Source organism: Carcharodon carcharias, chromosome 11, assembly GCF_017639515.1.
Source record: "Carcharodon carcharias isolate sCarCar2 chromosome 11, sCarCar2.pri, whole genome shotgun sequence".
NCBI classification, from domain to species: domain Eukaryota; kingdom Metazoa; phylum Chordata; class Chondrichthyes; order Lamniformes; family Lamnidae; genus Carcharodon; species Carcharodon carcharias.
In genome coordinates, this window is record NC_054477.1 from 52,258,637 (window position 1) to 52,279,133 (window position 20,497).

At 40.9% G+C, this 20,497-nt stretch overlaps 1 protein-coding gene across 2 annotated transcripts in view; it reads left to right on the forward strand.

The window, feature by feature from the left end:
* Window positions 1-20,497, forward strand: part of atp8a2 (ATPase phospholipid transporting 8A2) — a 631,244-nt gene that overhangs the window by 521,410 nt on the left and 89,337 nt on the right. For both annotated transcript variants that reach the window (XM_041199633.1, XM_041199634.1), the window contains one exon: window positions 9,829-9,907. In XM_041199633.1, coding sequence (XP_041055567.1) covers window positions 9,829-9,907 — 79 coding nt within the window. The remainder of the gene's footprint in view (window positions 1-9,828; window positions 9,908-20,497) is intronic.

Sequence of the window (20,497 nt, forward strand, 5' to 3'; positions counted from 1 at the left end):
AGGGAATTGGCAGTTTGTGTGGCCAACCTTCTGATTTAGACAACTGGGGAGTATCTAGAGTGCGAAATCTTTGTCTCTCTCTCTCTCTGGTTGCAACTCAAACCTCAGTCTACAGAGGTTAGGAGGGACAATGGTCACAAGGGGAGAGTGTACCTTCTGGAGGTTAGAACTGAATAGCATTAAAGATTTTCCTGATTCATAGAATGTATTGAGCCTGCTAAATTTTATTTTATAAGGAGCATTACGAAATAGATCGAAATTCACTGTCTAACATATCGCATTCATTCCTTATATTGGAGATAAACAAAACTAAAAATTGGTTTATAATTGGTATTGTATCTTTAAAGTGTTTAGCAGCTCACCTTCACGAAAATAGTAGAAACACACGAGGGCAAGTATGACTTCATAGTATCCACAATGGGGCAAAATCTCTACTTCTGGGAGAGACTGGTATTATTGATCCCAAGTTAGCATAGAGTGCAGACCCATAATTTAAAACAATTCTGTACAATATGTATTTAGGCCTTCTGATTTTACAGCTTTTATCTTTTTCTTTGCATTGGTGTAAAAAGGGTAAAATAGGCAAAATTAAAACAAAATATTTATAATTCTAAAACCTCGGGTTTTAATCAATAACATAACTTTGGAAGGTACAAGGCAATACTTTAAACACTTCTCAAGACATTTGTAAGAAAGGATCTGTGTTCAGGAGATCGTGAAGTAGAATCAGTATGAGTGGAGATTAGGGGCAGAATTTTCCCATTAGCGTGTGGGGGCAGACCCCGCACGTCAGCGCGTAAAATAACGTAGGGCGAACATCCTGATGTCACCGCACACCATCGCGATATTTTGCTGGGCGGGTGCACAATGACGTCCGACGAACGCCCGCCATTAATTAACGGGCCACGTAAGGCCATTGACTCACCAATTAATGTTGATTTTTCGGAGCCCGTGCAATCTTTGGGTCGGCACACGGAAGCAACAGGCAGGTGGGTAGGACACATTTGTATTACCCTCATCCACGGGTGGGATAAGAGGGCTCACTAGGGTTGCAAGTGTGCACAGTCAAGTATTTATTTTTGAAAGTTTTGAAACTTGCCTGTGTGATCTGCAAAACACATACCAGCTGCTTTTTCTGGACTCTTAACCTTCAGGTCAGCACTCTGCAGTGAGGTATCTTTTCTAGGCCTGCAGGTTTCTGGAAGCCTTCCCTTAGCCTGGGAATGGGAGCTGAATTGTCCACTGGAGGCAACTCCTCTGATGAGGAAGGGAGGGCTAGAAGGGGGAGGAGGCCAGGAGTACACATTCAGCCTCCAGGGGAGCCACCTTTGGGAGTACAGGCGCAGGCACAAGGAGCGCAGGGCCACGAGGCAGTCCAAGGGGGAAAGGACTGCAGAAGGGGCCACTATCCTGCTGCCAGGACATACAGGCAGCGAAGCAGCTACCTCAATATGCCTGAGGTGCAGTGCCAAAGGAGGCTCCGTCTCTCATGGGAGCCAGTGGACTATATCTGTCAGATGAATGGGCCTGACTGTGTGGGTGGACACACCATGCCAGTGTCTCTGAAGGCCACAGCTGCCCTCAACTTCTATGCCTCTGACTCCTTCCAGGGGTCGGTGAGTGACCTTTGCAGTGTCTCCCAATCGGCTGTCCAAACTTGTGTCAAGTAGGTGACAGATGCTCTGTTCAGATGTGCATTTACCTTCATCCACTACCGTTGGGACCAGGCAAGTCAGACACAGCAACCCAGAGGCTTCGCAGCCATTGCTGGCTTCCCCAGTGTCCAGGGTGCAATAGACTGCACACATGTGGCCATCAAAGAGCCAGCAAGTGAGCCCGGTGCCTTCGTCAACAGGTAGGGCTTCCACTCCATGAATGTGCAGATAGTGTGTGACCACAGGATGTTGATTTTACAAGTGTGTGCAAGGTACCCAGGCAACTCCCACAACGCCCACAGCCTCAGACACTCCCAGGCTCTTCTGTGCTCCAGCCCATCTTGATGGATGGCTGCTGGGTGACAAGGGCTATCCCCTCTAAAGGTGGCTGATGATGCCTCTCCGCCATCCAAGAACAGAAGCTGAGCAGCGATACAATAGGGACTACAACACCACAAGGGCTGTGGTGGAGAAATCCATCCGTCTTCTCAAGATGTGCTTCTGATGCCTGGACCACTCAGGAGGCACACTCCAGTACCCCCCCAGATCGTGTCTCCGTGATAGTGGTTGCATGCTGCATTCTGCATAATCTTGCGCTGGATAGGGGGATGTGGTGGAAGATGAAGACATCGACGCAGTGGCTGTGGCTGCACACGATGAGTCCAGCAGTGAGTCCGAGGATGAACACGCACAGGGAAATGCTGAGGGGGTAGACGCTGACCTGGGCATACTCCAGGGAGGCAGGGACACCCGGGAGGCTTTAATCCAAAGGGGGGTTCTGAAAATCATTCTGAAAATAGTGTGCACAATGTTCATTCCAGTTACTTTCAGAGTTGACATGCTCATAGGCCCAATATTTTCCATGGAAATTTTTTCATCTGTTGTTTTACTTAACCATATAATCTTAGTGCCTGACATGACATTAATTACCTCTGGTGGCAATCTATTCTTTGTGTATAGTATCCCTGGGTTGGGTTGGGGGAGGGGGATGTGGGGCAGGGTAGGATGTTGTGGGGGGCTGGGGAGGTGATGGACAGAGGAGACATTGGATGGGGGGGGTGGGGGCTAGAGTTCTGTGGGTGGAGAATGCAATTTTTCTAATCTCTCCTATCCTGAATGGGATTTGCTAACTTTGCATTCATATACTCTCTCACTGCCCCCACAGTTCAACTTCAATGATCTGTTTATAGTGGAACCTGACCAGCTTGTTAATGGTTCCTCAGTACTACAAAATTTGATCGCATTAATCCACTACAAAGGTCAGAGTCTATGTTCCCATTGTCCTTTAATAAATCCATTAGCCTTATAGTACAGTCATTGTCCAATTATTCACTAATATCATGAATCACAGCCATTTTTTGTAATATCCTTAGGCTTGTTGCATAGTCGCAGCTATTATTGTCTTTAAGTGGCATGTCTAATTAGGGTCAAAGTACTAAACTGGATCAACTTAGCCTCAGTACATTGTCCTGATTTCTTATTTGTGTAATCTTTCAGCATATAGAAATCCTCTAATCTGTATTGATTCCAAGTCATCAATTGATTTTTTTCACTGGTATTTAAATTATGGCAAAATCCCTGCCCCTAATTCTATGTTGTTCTCCTTAGGCAGGACTGTCTGGCAGCAGCTATCCACAAACAGTCAGTCCTGCTCTTTGGTTCACCTGGTTTGAATGGTGCAGGAAGGAGGACGGACTTGTCCAAATACTTTCACAATGTGTGTCTTTGTAGATGTTAAATATAGATTCAAAATTGACCAGCACCCTGGCATGAACATATGTAATGACCAGAAAGAGACTTCTTATTCAGTACCTTGTAGCACCTCTTCCAGCTAGTCCAAAAATATAGTCAATAAAACTCTTCTCTGATTTCAACATTTTACTTACATTGAACTCTGTATCCACTGAGATTTGAACCATTAACGTTTACAGCAATCAATGACAGTTATTGTTTATTTTGCTGGAGTGAAATTGTTGCATAGTTTGCTTATTCAGAATTGGGATAATCTGCTATGCTATACTAATAGTAATCTTACTGACTGCTTAATATGGATACATAAGCAGACACAAAAAACACAGATCCTGTGCAGTCTCAACTTAGGCAACAAAGAAAAGTACTCTTTTAGTAGGTAACATGGGGTATTCTTCCATATTGCAACAACAGGAATCACCAGACAAAGTGGAGGAATTCCACTTCAGTCCACCATTCTGCTGAGGTCCCAATCTCAACCAACTTACATAGAAAGATTCCAGACAGGAGAAATAAAAGGAAAGAAAATCAGTTGTGATATTTCAACTGGACCTATGTAGCAGATCATCTGAAAGCTGCATATTTGAGTATTGTTTAGCTATATGAACAATGCTTAATGCAGGCTCCATGAGGAATGACAACAAATGAAATTCTATCATTAAAATATAACTGAAGGATCAGAAAATTAAAAAAATAATAGAATCTCTGAGCCAACTGCCTTCAGAAACACAAAATGGAAAGGTCAAGAAATTGGAATAAAGAAAACTATTTTGTCTGTTGGTGCACATTCCAACCTGTTATTTTATATGTGTTGTTTTGTATGCTATTTTCAGTTTTTTAAAATGGGAAATAGAAGATTATGCTGGTAAAGAATGAATATAAATATTCATGTGGCAATTTAAGAAAATAATAGTTGGAATTTATTTTTATATTTAATGTTCCTGTCCTAAAAATAAAGCAAAAAAGGAAATTGCTTCTAAGCAAGTTATGCTTGACTGATTTAGGGGACTATGTAATCATGATATTGCGGAAACAATAAAGGGTGTTAATTTTCATGCTAAATGACTCGAGGCGACCTGGCATTCTTTGTGCACATGGAGAATGTGTGGTAGTTAAACACTTTGTGACATGGCTGATCAATGATCCAGATAACCCATGTGCAACTTTGCTCCTTGTGTCCTATTAAGGTTTATTGTAGAAGCCATAATTCTCTGCATTAATTATTGTGAACTTAGTGTTAATCTTACATGTGCCAGTGCTTGTTACCGTACAGTGTTGTCGAAATGTAATTCTGGTGACTTTCCAGTCTTAAATCTGGGGGTTTGTCCACAAATTAGTGAGCTTTTATATTGAGTTTTATTTACTGGTCATTCATTCTGTGATGCAAGAGTCTTCCTTTTTTTTCCACAGGCAAAACACCTTCTGCTTGAAGGTCATTTAACCTCCAATGAGGGATATTCCATTTTCTCTATTCCTGCCAACTGTGTTCTCTTTCTAACCCCCACCCCTCACCTCGGCCTCATGACTCCCAGGGCTAACAGTAGGGTTGCCAACTGTGATTAAATATATTCCTGGAGGTTTCATCACATGACTTACCCCGCCATTAGTCAGCCAACATGTCCATCCTTGAGACACACTGACTTCCTCCACCATTAGAAAGCAAAGAGACTCATTACCCAATTGGATGATGTGTGATTGTCAGCCCAAAACAGCCTTTTTTTCCCATTTTCAATATTTTTATATCTGATAAAGAGAATTAGTCAAAGAAAATGACAAAAGCACTATCCTTTCAAATGTCGTGATGATTTTTCTCCAGGATTTTTAAACATTTTGTCTTAAAGCACTTTTGTAAAAGTAAACATGTTAACCTAGAAAACTAGCCAAAGATGATCAACAGCACATAAGAGCTGATTCAGCTCCTTAAATGTTGGCAACTTGAGAACAATGCTGATTCTATGCCCATGACATGCAGAGAGATTAGGTACACATGCTTTGTAATCTAAGTTGTTGGTACACCCAATATTTGTTCTGGAGCAATAAAAAAAAATTATGAGTGTGCTTCCCTGGAAAATTTTGAATATTTACATTATAATCATGTTTACACTGGATAACAGATTTTTTTCAATAAGCTGATCAAGCCATGCCTTTACCAAAAGTTATCTCAACAGTCACTCTCTCACGTCTAACCACCCAACTGCCCTTCCTAATTCACAAAGACTCATGTACATCCTGTCCAGATCCAGTTCATGTAGGTATTGTATCTGTTGCTCTCTCTTCCACTGACCTAATCTGGGACAACTCCTCCAACCTAGTTGAAGCTGATAATCATCTTCCAGCAACTCCTCAAACTGCAACTAATCTTCTAGCCCCATCTGAACTAACAATCTCTTCCCACCATCCAAGTTTAAGTTGACAATCTCTTTCATCCACAAACCCTGGCACTCTTACCTTCTAACTCTCATTTGGTTAATCTTGGCCCTCTCCACCCATCTTAACCATGAAGCAATGTTCCCAACTCTGACCCTTCTCTCACCCTCACTTTAATTGCTGTCTATTTCTCCTTTCCATTCTCCAGTTGTTGATCCTGTCTCTTTCTTCCCCTCTTAGCAATGCCCGACCTCACTGTTCTTGCTAAAAAGGTCACTGTATGCAATTGAGAGTAACTGCTATAATTTTTAAAAATTCTGCCTACATCATGTGGCACCCACAAACTCGGATTAACAATAGCTCTCAGACAGACATGGCACTGAAGAGAGGGTCTATGCTGAATCTTGTCAACAAATGCTGACCAGCTCCTAATCGCATGTTAGTGTGAAATGCTGGTGGTTAGCATATACATGCATAAAATAATTAAGTTGCTTATTGTTTAGAGCTGAAGACTGCATATGGTATAGTGCTAGATCATATAGAACAGAAAGACCCACTCTTAGTTTTTAGTATGTCATGCTACATGCTCTTCACTGAGGCAACGCAGGTTCCCAAATTCTAACTTCCGGTGATCAAATAAACAAAATATATGCGCTGTCTAATGAAGAATGGTATCTTGGATGGAGTACTGGGAAGTTACTGGCATTTCCCTAACCATACTCCAGCATGAATCAGGACCATCAGCATAAGCAAATTTGATGTTCTATTATTCTAATATTGAAAATTATGACCACCTCTGCTTGAAGGGATGCTCATTAACCCAGCAGATACTATTCATTCAGAAAGCACGCACAGTAATTTTAAATAGATTGAAAATCCATCATCAGTATTTAGTTTTAGTGTCTAGAGCAGTCATTGTGAAACAGCACTTTGAAAAAGTATAATTCAATCTAATTTAGCAGAATCTTTGTTATGTTGCAATTTTTAGCTAGTCTTCAAAGAACATTGTAATGAAAGAGAACTGTATTATGGATAGGAAATCTTATGATCATTCTTGAGAATTACGTAATCCCAGTGGTAATCAAACTTTTGGAAATGTTGTACACTTTCCATCTCGATAATTACCTAAAACATAAAGCTTTATGAAAGATTGTGTGAATGCCCTGAAGGCAGCATCCCGTCAATATTTGCAGCTCATAATGGAAGTTGACTCTACAACAACTATGGTGTTAATTTAGGGCACCTGAGTGCTGTGGCAACATGCACTTTAAAATGCATGTTGTAGTCTGGAGCTATGGGATAGTGATGGTAGAGACTCCAACTTTCTTTCCAGGAATGGCTGACCAGGCATCTCTTTCACTGTTACTGCCTGCCATTGGTACTCAACCTGTTTTGGCCACGTTGTGAACGCATCTTCCTTAGCCATCAAGTCCTGAGCTGGGACTCGAACCTGGAGCTTCTGGCTCAGAAGCAGGGTCATTACCCACTGTGCTACAGGACCTCCATACGACAACTATACTAATCCCTAGTTGATTCCTTTCCCATAGACTGTCGATCAAAGTCAGCAGTGGCAGTTCTGATTGTTGGCTGCGCAGACATTACTGACTAACATATGAAAACTATGACCCATAAAATCTCTTTCAGGAAGACAATGTAATTTTATATTGAGAATTAATTAAAATCCAGTTGTGTAGGTAATAGTGTAAATTGCGAGAGCACTTCATAAAATCACCAAAGGGAGAAGACTTTTGCATTAATTGGCATTTTTGTGGTGCTATGCATTTAGAGTAGGGGTATCCAACCTCTTTATTCCAAGCCCTGGCCATTCAGTTCTATTTGTGGTTATCTAGTCTGTTAATTTGTCCGATTTGAATTTTCTGTCAGGAAGTCTAGAGAGGACTTTATTTTGATGCATCATTAGTGAAAAATTCTAAATCGGAACATCAATGTCCATTAATATCAGCAACTTGAGATATATACAAATTAATGAGGACATTGATTTAAGATTTACTTTAGGTGATCTTTGAGAGAATGTGATATGGAAGTGTTTGGCCCAGAAAGACAAAAGCTAGGGCATCCTCTGCATCAGAGCACTGAAATGCAGCATCATGGGATGGCAGAATGAAGTTTTGATTTTGTCAGTGCACTGATTTCTTGCTCTCAGTTGTGCTGCTGTCAGGAAGTGATGAGATATTTTCTCTATGGGAAGGAGTATTTTAGGCAGTGTCAGTTCAGGGCTGCTTCCATTCAATGACCAGAGCATTATGGAGATCTTGAAAAACAGGTCATCCACCTGGATACCTGGGTACTTTGGATATTTATTGGTGTCTATCCAGGAGAAATCTGGTTCCCCCTCCTGGGAGCTGACAGTACCAGGCATGAGGATCAGGGTTCAGATCCAGTCAAGGGGTCTATCAGTACTCAAGGAAAGAGGAACTTGGGTCCAATAGCACAGTGTTTTTTCACACTCTTGAAGGATCTTGGAAGATTATCTCATTTGTGGTTCACATTGAGGATTAAACCAATTGTAGCAAAACAAGAAATGAAGGTGACCCAATAAGTCTCTTAATGGAAATAAAGCAGGCATGAAATGATCAGTGAAATGTGTTACAGAGTCCTATAATAGCTTCTCATCTTCCATGAATTAAGTTCAGAATTCTTATCTATAAATCCCCCTTGGTACACCCACTTATGCAATCTCCTGCAGAACTGTATTCCTTCCCGGACAGTACATTTGTCTAATTCTTTATATCCCACCATTGGTAACAGAGATTTTAGCTGCCTTCGTCCTACACTTGGAGCTTCCTACCTAAAATTGACTACCTTGCTCCAGTTTCAAAAATATTGTCAAGATCCATCACCTCAACCAAGTTTTTGGCCACCTCTTCTTTCCCTTCCTGGCTCGGCTTCCATTTTCATTATCCTTATTTATGAAGTTCTTTGGGGCATTACTTTGTTAAAGGCATTTGATCAATGCAAGTTATCATTGAGTTGGACATAAAGGCCATTTTTCAAAACAAAGTGTAGACTTAGAGCTCTAAAGAACCTCAGCCATGAAGCTGGCATAAAGAGAACTGGGAGGCCAGGGCATTGGGGTTTAGCATGATTTAGAGCATACATGTGTTGATATGTTCTGCTGGAAACCTGCACAGACATCCTTGTGTTGGGCAGGCTCTGCACTCAGAATTGAACAGTTTTTAAAAAGATATTATAAGCGCATGCCTGGCTGAAAGACAAAAATACTGGAAATACTACGAGAAAAGGCTGAGGCTCCCGAGAGAAGAGAAAAACTCACTGTGGAATAGAGTTTGAGGTGTTAAAAGATATGATTTTCCAAACCCCCAGAATTATTTTTATTTTTGTGTTCGTTAGGTTAAAAAAACGATATTTGTAGGGATATTTAGCTTGGTGGATGAGTAACCAACATGTTCACTCAAAGGAGTTTGAGCAATATATGCACTTCATTATTTTTGTGGCGTTATGGTTTATTGGTTCATTTTCTTCAGCAAATGTAAAATGTATCTCAAAATAGTTAATTTTAGAGATATTGAGAAATCAATGAGAGGTTATTTTCTGATCAGTGGATTATTTGAACTACTCGTACCCTGTGGGCACAGTGGACACTTGCCTACAAGCAATAGATATTTCACACAGGTGAACGCTGGATGTGAAATTTGTAATGATCAAAAATATTACAGCTCATACACGTTATGATTCACTCTTCACCAATGGATGATAGGTTGATTTTAGTTGCTTTATAAGTTTCTCATTAGCTATGTTTCTTTGTGAGGATATTCAAAATACCTTGAGCTGAAGAGCTTTAGATGAAATGTGAATTCACAAACTGACTTGTTGAAAATGCATTTAGCCACAATAAGCTGTACTGAAACAAAGTTAAACCACTTTGAAATGTTTCCATTACTTGAAAATGTTACTGGTGAAGTTAAACAAGTCCAGCACATTTACATCCTGTATAACTGTGTCTTATGGAGGCGAGGTAAAATAAAGGTCATGCCTTTGGCTGGCTCCTGACTCTGGAAATTTGTTTTCCCTATAGGTTTTCTGGGGTCACTGCATAAATGCCTTGGTTCATTCCATCATCCTTTTCTGGTTTCCACTAAAGGCACTTGAACAAGGTAAATGCTCCATTATTAATAATGTAACTGGAGAACAAATGCTTTCTTTCAAATCCGCCTTTTAGAAAGGATATCATTTTTCATTGGCCTAGAGGGACTATATTGTTAATTTACTTCATAAAAATAAAGTAAAATGATATTTACTTATCATAGAATATCATTTAAAAACTGATAATTTAAAACATGTATGAAATGTATTTCTAACAGAAACTGTTACAGAATTTGAACAAAATTAGGGGCGTTTCCCCATTTACAGTTATTTAACGTTGTTTTTATGTTCATTTTATGAGGACATTGCACTGTACTTCAGTTCCATCATGTAAGCTAGCAAACTATCTTTCCATCCCATTCCGACCAATATCTGTCTGTTTTCTGAAAATGCTGACTCCTGGACGTGGTACAGTTGTACAAGTATCAGTTACCCTCTGTTGCATTGTCCAAGTTGTAATTTATTCATTTATAAATATTTATGTTGAATATTAGCAAACTATTTGACCTTGGCGAGAACGCCAGAGGGCATTACTGCCTTGGTCCCATCCTCACCTGACGTCCCCACACAAGCACTTGCAGTAGGTGATGCTAAATATTAGCAAGAATATTTGTTTAACCCTTCTAGTTTTCTCCCTCCTTTCAAACCAATGAACATGGAGACTAGTTAATGTACCCTATTACTAAAATTTGTTAACTCAACACTTTTTGGTTCGGCTAATCATGAAATTCATGTGTTAAGCCATTCGGAGTGTAAAATGTTTTTTTTAATGAAATTTGATGTTCAACCAGTTTGTCTTTGACCCCTGAAATTTAGGAATGGTATGGTTGATATATTTCAAAACCTAAGTCATTTGTGGAAATCTTCCCAGACTATAGAACTGATCAGGACATTGGTAATTCTATTATTTTGTTCTATTTCCATCAAGTGAATGTCCAAAAAAATCAACAATAATTTCTGTTTTGTGAGATAATATAGGGAACTATTTGCCAGGTTTTTTATAGAACAAATTGAAATTTTCCATCTGCGTTTGTGCGTCTGTTGCTGGAACCTTCTGAGTTTGACTTCAGCTGTGGTGTTGTACTTGCCATTTGTCATAGAGGTCTACAGCACACAAAAAGGCCCTTCGGCCCGTCGAGTCTGCACCCGTCAAACAAGTACCTAACTATTCTAATCCCATTTTCCAGCACTAGGCCCATAGCCTTGTATGCCATGGCATCACAAGTGCACATCCAAATACTCATAAATGTTATGAGGGTTTCTGTCTCTACCACCCTTTCAAGCAGTAAGTTCCAGATTCCCACCACCCTCTGGGTGAAAAAATTCTTCCTCACATCCCCTCTAAACCTCCTGCCCCTTACCTTAAATCTATGCCCCCTGGTTATTGATCCCTCCACCAAGGGGAAATGTTCCTTCCTGTCTACCCTATCTATGCCCGTCATAATTTTATATACCTCAATCATGTCCCCCCTCAATCTCCTCTGTTCCAGGGAAAATAACCCCAGTCTATCCAACCTCTCCTCATAACTAAAACTCTCCAGTCTAGGCAACATCCTGGTAAATCGCCTCTGCACTCTCTCTAGTGCAATCACATCATTCCTATAATGTGGATTCCAGAACTGCACACAATACTCTAGCCCAACCAGTGTTTTATACAGTTCCAGCATAACCTCCCTGATCTTATATTCTATGCCTCAGCTAATAAAGGTAAGTATCCCATATGCCTTCTTAATTACCTTATCTACCTGTCCCGCTACATTAAGGGACCAGTGGACATGCACACCAAGGTCCCTCTGATCCTCTGTACTTCCCAGGGTCCTACAATTCATTGTGTATTCCCGTCCCTTGTTTGTCCTGCCTAAGTGCATTACCTCACACTTATCCGGATTAAATTCCATTTGCCACTGATCAGCCCAACTGACCAGCCTGACTATATCCTCCTGTAATTTAAGGCTATCCCCCTCACTATTTACCACCCCACCAATTTTTGTGTCATCCGCGAACTTACTGATCAACCTTTCTACATTCAAGTCTAAATCATTTATATGTACCACAAACAGCAAGGGACCCAACTCTGATCCCTGTGGAACCCCACTGGACACAGGCATCCAGTCACAAAAACAGCTCTCGACCATCACCCTCTGCTTCCTGCTACTCAGCCAATTCTGAATCCAATTTGCAAATTGCCTTGGATCCCATGGGCTCTTCACTTCGTTATCAATCTCCCATGCGAAACCTTATCAAAAGCCATGCTGAAGTCCAAGGAGACTACATCAAATGCATTGCCCTCATCTACACACCTAGTCACATCTTTGAAAGATTCAAGCAAATTGGTCAGACATGACCTCCACTCAACAAAACCATGCTGACTGTCCTTGATTAATCCCTGCCTCTCCAAGTGTAGATTAATTCTGAGTCTCAGAATTGCTTCCAATAGTTTCCCCACTACTGAGGTTAGACTGACTGGCCTGTAGTTCCCTGGTTTATCCCTTCCTCCCCCCTTGAATAACAGTACCACATTGGCTGTCCTCCAGTTCTCTAGCACCTCTCCTGTGGCCAGAGAGGTATTGAAAGTTATTGCCAGCGCTCCTGCTATCTCCTCCCTTGCCTCACTCGACAGCCTGGGATACATTTCATCCGGGCCTGGAGATTTATCTACTTTTAAGCCTGCCAGACCACTTGGAATCCCCTCCCCTTCTATACTAATTTCTTTAATTATATCACAGTCCTTCTACCTGATTTCCATTCGCACACCATCCCTCTCACCTTGTGAACACCGACACAAAGTATTCATTTAGAACCCTACTTAAATCTTCCAGCTCAACACACAAATGTGGTCATTAATGGGCCCTACTCTCTCCCTAGCTATCTTCTTACTCTTAATGTACTTGTAAAATAACTTTGGATTTTCTTTTATTTTACCTGCCAATGTTTTTTCATGCCCCCTTTTTGCTCTTCTAATTTCCTTTAAGTTCCCCCCTACATATTCTAAACTCCTTTAGGGCTTCCGCTGTTTTGAGCCCACGGTATCTGCCATAAACCTCCCTTTTTTTCTTTATCCAATCCTGTATATCCCTCAACATCCATGGTTCCTTGGATTTGTTGATCCCACTCTTTATCTTTACTGGAATATGTTGTCCCTATTCTCTCCCTATTTCCTCCTTGAATGAGTCCCACTGCTCTGACGTAGATTTACCCAAAAGTAGCTGCTCCTAGTCCACTCTGGCCAAATCATATCTGATCTTATTAAAATTAGCCTTCCCCCAATTTAGAACTCTGATTCTGGCCCATCTTTGTCCTTTTTCATAACAGCTTTGAATCCAGACTGCTTCACCGTGATGCTGACTGCAGGACACTCTTCCCGAACCAAAATGACAGGACACGGGAAGCTTGGGGTCATGGTTGTTGACAGAATGGAGGTGTTCTGCAAAGCGGTCACCCAATCCGTGTTTGGTCTCCCCAATTTTTTTTTCGTTCATGATGTGGGCGTCACTGGCTAGGCAAGCATTTATTGCCCACCCCGAATTGCCCTTGTTTAAAGGGCACTTAAGAGTCAACCACATTGCTGTGGGTCTGGAGTCACATGTGGGCCAGACCAGGTAAGGACAGCAGATTTCCTTCCCTAAAGGACATTAGTGAACCAGACGGGTTTTTACAACAATTGACAATGGTTTCATGGTCATTGGTCTTTTAATTCCAGATTCTTACTGAACTTAAATTCCACCATCTGCCATGGTAGGATTCAAACCCGGGTCCCCAGAGCATTACTCTTGGTAATTACTAGTCCAGCGACAATACCACTATGCCATTGCCTCCCCAATAACTTAGTAACTTAGCGCTGTCTATATATTACAGGATTGTTTCATATTCAGTTTTAATCCAATTTTTATTAACTCCATGTAACCACACTTCTCCTCATACAGTACATCAGTTAATATTGTTTTGCTTCACAACTATTCTCAACCATTACCATCAAGCCAGGGGACCAACCCTTGTTCAATGAGTATAAGAACTTGCCAGGAGTAACAACAGGCGAGCCAAAAAATGAGGTGCAAACCTGGTGAAGCTACAGCACAGAATTACATGTATGCAAGTCAGCAGAAGCAACATGCTATAGACTGAGCTAAGTGATTCCACAACCAACATACCTGATCAAAACTTTGCAGTCCTGCCGCATCTAGTCATGAATGGTGGTGGACAATTAAATGACTAACCAGAGGAGGAGGCGCCATGAAAATCCTCATTGTCAATGATAGTAGAGTCCAGTGTATAGAATGCAAAGGACAAGGCTGAAGCATTTGTCATCACCTTGAGCCAGAAGTACCAAGTTGGTGACCTATCTTAGTCTCCTCCTGAGACACCACCATAACAGATGCTGTTCTTCAGCCAATTTGATTCACTGTACAGAATATCAAGAAACAGCAAGATGCAATGAATACAAGGCTGTGGATCCTATCAATATTGTCTTGTGGAGCTGAACACCAGTGATCCAGAACCAGCCATGCCCCTAGCCAAGCTCTTCCAGCTACAACACTGGCATCTAATGCAGCAATGTGGAGAATTGCCCAGGTTTGTTCTGTCCATAAAAAGCAGGACAAATCCAATCCAGTCAATTGCCAACCCATCAGTCTACACTCAATCATCAGCAAAGTGATGGAAGGTGTCGCTGACAGTGCTATCAGATAGTACTTACACAGCAATAACCTGACCACGATGTTCAGTTTAGGTTCCACAGGACCACTTAGTGCAAACCTCATTACTGCCTTAATCCAGACATCGACAATGGAGCTGAATTCCAGAGGTGGGGTGAGAGTGATATCTTGAAGCCCTAGTAGATTGGTCGGTGGAAAGCTGGAACCATATTTAGCAGAAAGGAAGATGGTTAAGGCTGTTGGAAGCCCCAGGACATCACTGTTCCACAGGTTAGTGTCCTAGACCTTAACATCTTTGACTTCTTCATTACTGACCTGTCCATCATAAGGTCAGAAGTGGCGATGTTCGCTGATGATTGCACAGTGTTCAGTTCAATTCTCAACCCCTCAGATAATGAAGTGGTCCATGCCTGCATGCAGCAAGACCTGAACAACATTCAGGCTTGGGCTGACATGTAACATTTGGGCCACACAAGTGCCAGGCGGTGACCATCTCCAACAAGATAGAATCTAACCACTTAACAATAGCATGAACATCATTTAAATTCCCACCATCAACTTTCTGAGAGTTATGATTGTTATGATCCGTTAGAGATCATTAACTTTAAAAGAGAAATTCAAAATCCCCATTATCTACTGAAGGAATAAAGCCTCAAGATTCCACGTTTTTAAACAAAAACTTCACCGTTTATAAAAATAAATTAAACAAAGTGAGCACCACAAACTAAACACTATCTTAGGTTATCAATTATGCTTTACGCTCAAAAAAATAAGCGCAATCACTATACTTTAAAATGACTCCTCAACTGAACCTTTCCCTTTCCAAAACAAAAACAAAAACAGAATTACCTGGAAAAACTCAGCAGGTCTGGCAGCATCGGCGGAGAAGAAAAGAGTTGACGTTTCGAGTCCTCATGACCCTTCGACAGAACTTTCCCTTTCCACTTTGACTTCTCCAAGAATGTGTTTGGCTACTTACCAGGCACTTGAAGTTTCCTTCATTTCCTGGAATCAAACCAAATATCATAATTCTCAGGAATTCACTTTGACTCTCCTCAGTCTTCCTGCTATGCTGTGAGGTATAAGCTTTCTTGGGGTCCTTCCACTAGCCTTCAGCTAAGCAACCTTCCACTGCTCCAAAAGCACCTCACAATTTTGGAAATCCCAGTTCAAGCACGGGTTTTAATGCACTTTGGCTTAGTGCCTCCACCTCAGAAATACCATTGATTTTTGAAAACCCATTTGTGGTCTGCAGCTATTTTCAGCTCTAAGCAGACTCTGTTTCTCTGCCTGCTGAACTCAGGGCTGACACCCATCAACTTGGATGATTTCAGCTCCAATACCAAAAAGCCTTCTGTAAAAATTCCACAGGCAACTTCCCAGAATTCGCAACCAAGGCTTCACTCTGAATCACTCATCTCTATGGCAATAGAAGTTAGTTGAGATGTTCAATATTTATATTAATTAACTTGTTAGCTTCAAAACCAAACCTCTTGACCCTGAGATTTGCATGAATAATTTAAATTTCTAATGAAGTCAAGGCAATTCTCCTCAGACTTACTGACTGCAATTCCCCAGCCAAATGAAGGCCAACTGTCATTTTATGGTTTTCACCCTCCTAACTGTGACCTCATAAGTACACATGGAACTCTTTGAACTGCCACTACTTGAGGTGTTCTGGCAATTTCTAAAGTCCAGCATTTTAGTTACCTTATCCTTGCAAACTTAATCCTCCCAAAACTACAAGTTACCTCTAAAATATTAATATGAACCATGAACTAGATGATTATGACACCATTGACCAGAAACGTAACTGAACCAACCACAAAAATACTGTGGCTGCAAGAAGGTCAGAGGTTAGGTATCCTCCAAACAGTAAGTCACCTCCCGACTCCCCAAAGCTTTTCCACCATCTACGTGTTAGAATGTAATGGAATACTATCTAAAATCTTAGACGAGTGCACCTCCAACAACACTCAAATAACTGTACACCATCCAAGGCAAATATACAGATAGATATACACCTCAACCACCAGCACAATATGGCAGCAGAGTGTACCAAGGTGCATTGCAGCAACTCACCAAGGCTCCTTCGATGGCATCTTCCAAATTCCTGACCCCTACCATCAAGAGCAAGGGTAATGGGTGTATGGGAACAGCACCATCTCCAGTTCTCTTCCAAGTCACACACCATTATGTCTTGGATATATACCACCGTTCCTTCATCTTCACTGGGTCAAAATCCTGGATCTCCCTACCATGCCACACTTACTGCATCTGTTCAAGAAGATGGCTCACAACCACCTTCTCGAGGGCAATTGGGGATGGGCAACAAATGCAGGCTTTGTCAGCGATGCCCACATCCCATAAATAAATAAAAGTTAATTTGAAAAGTGGAAGTAGAACCATGGATTCTGATGCTTGGTATGCTTCTCGTATGAGTGCCTAGGGAATGTGTAACGACATGACAGCAGATAACAAAAGGACCAGATATCTCTCTCTCTCTTTCATGCTCCTCCCAAGCAGCCCTTGCCATCTTAAAGGTGGGTAAGCTTCTGGTAGCATTCAGTTTAGCAGTTAACAAAGTCACCAAGATTTCAACTAAAATACCAAGTAAAAATGGAATTGTTAACTCTGTCTAACACTAAACACAAGCTGATGACATCTTGCAGTAACCTCATGAGTCAAAATGTACAGGTGTATTTTAACTTGCACCAAATCTTGTTCACTCATCAACCCTGCACACATTGACATACATTGGCTTCTGGTGTGATAATATCTCGATTTTAAAAGCCTCATCCTTGTTTTCATATCCCTGCATGGCCTTTTCCTTCCCTATCCCTTCAACACCTGCCCTGCCATGAACAATACCATAGGTGATTCACTGGTGCTTCATATGTAATGCTACAGTTCATGGCCTTGCCCTTCCCTATCTCACTAATCTCTTCCAGCTCTATAACTCTTCAAAATCCCATATATAATTATTTTTTTTAAATGGACAACTGGCTGGACTAATAAAATGGCTACCATTGACCACATGATGGTAGCTCTGGAGGTTTCTGAGCACTTTAAACATGGACAAAAGCTAACACATCAAACCCCTGGAATGTAACACTCCTTGCATTGTATAAACATTCCAGCCAAGCCAATACAAAGGATAGTAGATGAGACAAAACAAAAACAGAATTACCTGGAAAAACTCAGCAGGTCTGGCAGCATCGGCGGAGAAGAAAAGAGTTGACGTTTCGAGTCCTCATGACCCTTCGACAGAACTCTGCACCAGCCAGCTATGGACAAAGACAGAGTTAATTGTAACACCTCATTTCTAGCGTTGTACTAATGGTTCTACAGTTACCTGCTCAAAACACAATAGGATTTAACAAGAGGCCTCTTTAGCCGAATAGCTCAACCCAAAAACCATCCTGTCACTCGACCGAGACTTGAGCTGTTTGAGTTGCTTTAATTATACAGCTTTTGGATTCCATCTTCAGTCTGTTGTTTAACATCTGACGGGCAGGCCATATAAAAACAATCTCTGGCCAGGTTGGACAACTGGCCGCCATCTAACCTTACTCTGCTGGGAAGATTTTGTACTATTACCTATAGAACTGAGTCAATCTCTGCGTGCCTACTTCACCTTGTAACATCAACACCACTGAAAAATCAAATCTTACACCACTGGACTTCAGCCAACCGAACACTGCGAAAGAATTCCTCATTGGACATTGACTCTGGACTCAAGTGAAACCATAATTCTTATTTTTATTGTGGTCTCTGCCCTGAACCCCTTTCTTTTCCTTATCCTCCTTTTATTGTATGAATGCAAATAAGGACGGAGGCTGCAAAACCCCTTTCGTGTGTGTGTGTGTGTGTGTTATAGATGAGTAGTGGGAGAAATCAGGGCTGTTCTAAATTAAACCCCCACCTGTCCATAACAATACCAGTTTCCTTCACTCCACCATTGGCGAACATGCCTTTAGCTGTCTCAGCCCTAAACTCTGGAATTCCCTCCCTAAAGCTCTCTACCTTTCTATCTCTGTCTCCTCCTCGAGGTTGTTCTTTAAAACTTACCTGCTTGAATAAGTTTTTGGTCGCCTTGTATAATATCTTCTTAAGTTGCTCATTGTCAAACTTTGTTGATGCTCCTGTAAAGCACCTTGGGACATTTTACTATGTTAAAGGTGCTATATAAATACAGCATGTTCTTGTGCAATAATGTGATGGATGGTATATCTTTACAGTATCTATTTTCAGAAGTGTGTCTGGTAGTCAACATGTGTATTTTAATAACAAATCCATGAGGATCTGGGTGGTGCAAAGGGTTAGAGAACTCTTATTTCTCCTGTGGGACACAGTTTGAATCCAACCCAGACTGAGGGATGAATACTGTAAGCAAAATGAGTCTGGACAGTCTCAAATCCCAATGGACAGGAACAGTCTGCACAAAACTGCCAGTAATTAAGCACTAAATTGGCAGTTTCACTCCAATGGGTCATAAGAATAGCTAAATTGGAAATGGAAATGTCACCAGCATAGTTAAGTGTTACCCTTCTGAGACTGAGTTAAAACATGTCTGTGGGAGAGTGGAGCAAGGTTTAGTTGTTTCTAACCTATGCAATGGCACACTTAGAAATATTTTATGCTAAAACTAGGTGCAAGGAGCAGGAGAATATATTCCATTAACAAGCACTGAGATTCCTCACCCTAATTAAAACAAATTCACTTCAAACTATAGAAAAATTACAAATCTGGAACAAAGTATAGGAAGGTGCATTAGTTTGTAATCTTTAAGTGCCAGCCCCTCTATCTAACTGCGTATATGTGTAAATCTCAGTCGTAACTTGACATCTCAGAGTTCATTACACTTTCAGCTAGTAAGTGGCACGACAGCCTCCTCCAGAAATCAAACCTGCAGAATGCACTAATGGAAGCAGGCAATATGTCCCCTTTGTTTAAATTGATTTTTTTTAAATTGGAATAGCGAAGTCATTCTTTATTGGTCTGCCTGTTTGCAGTGGAAGTGGAGGGAAAGAAACAATCTACAAATGCTAATACAGAGTGAAATATTAAATGACTGAATTCAATACATGTAATCTTGTTTACTCTTTCTACAACAAACATTTTGCTATTATTTATTCTAGCTAACAACTTGCATTTATATGGTGCTGACACTAACCATTGGAGAAACTTGGATTCTTTCAATTGTGATTCTATAAATATCAACTTTAAATTTATCTAAGAACAAATAATGGTAACATTTTTGCCACTTCTCAAAAAGAAACTACTGTAATCAGTATTTTTCTGAGTAACTGGTAAATTGTATAATTTAATACTAATAAGCCTCCATTGAAAAGATACTTTTCATTGATCAATTCTGGTGAAAGGTCACAGACCTGAAGTGTTAGCTGTTTCTCCCTCCACAAATGCTGAATATTTCCAGCATTGTCTGGTTTTATTTCAAATTTCCGGCATCAGCAGTATTTTACTTATATATCTTAGGCTTGCTGCTGCACAAATCCACTTGCAAATTATGAAGAAGTTAGAAGACTTGTACTGGAATAATCACGCAGAACAGGGTTATAAGCAAAAGTGGCAGTATAGGGGGAAATAAGGCATATTTATAATTGAGTCAGACTGGTCCATTTTTAATGTTGTTCTGCACTCACAGTTAATACAACCTGATAGGTAATTCCTTAGACTGTCTTCATTTAATATTGGCTGAAGTGTCACTAGCTCAGAGAAGTGTGAATTCCAAAATCATTGCTGGTATTCTTGAGGTTCTGGATTTCATCCAAGATGATCCAAAAGTTTTTTTAAATTCACGGGATGAGGAAGTAGTGGCACTCATCCAAATAGGTGGAAGATATTCCATCACACCCCTGACTTGTGCCTTATGGTGAGAATGCTTTGAGAAGTCAGAAGGTGAGTTACTCATGAAAGAATGCCCAG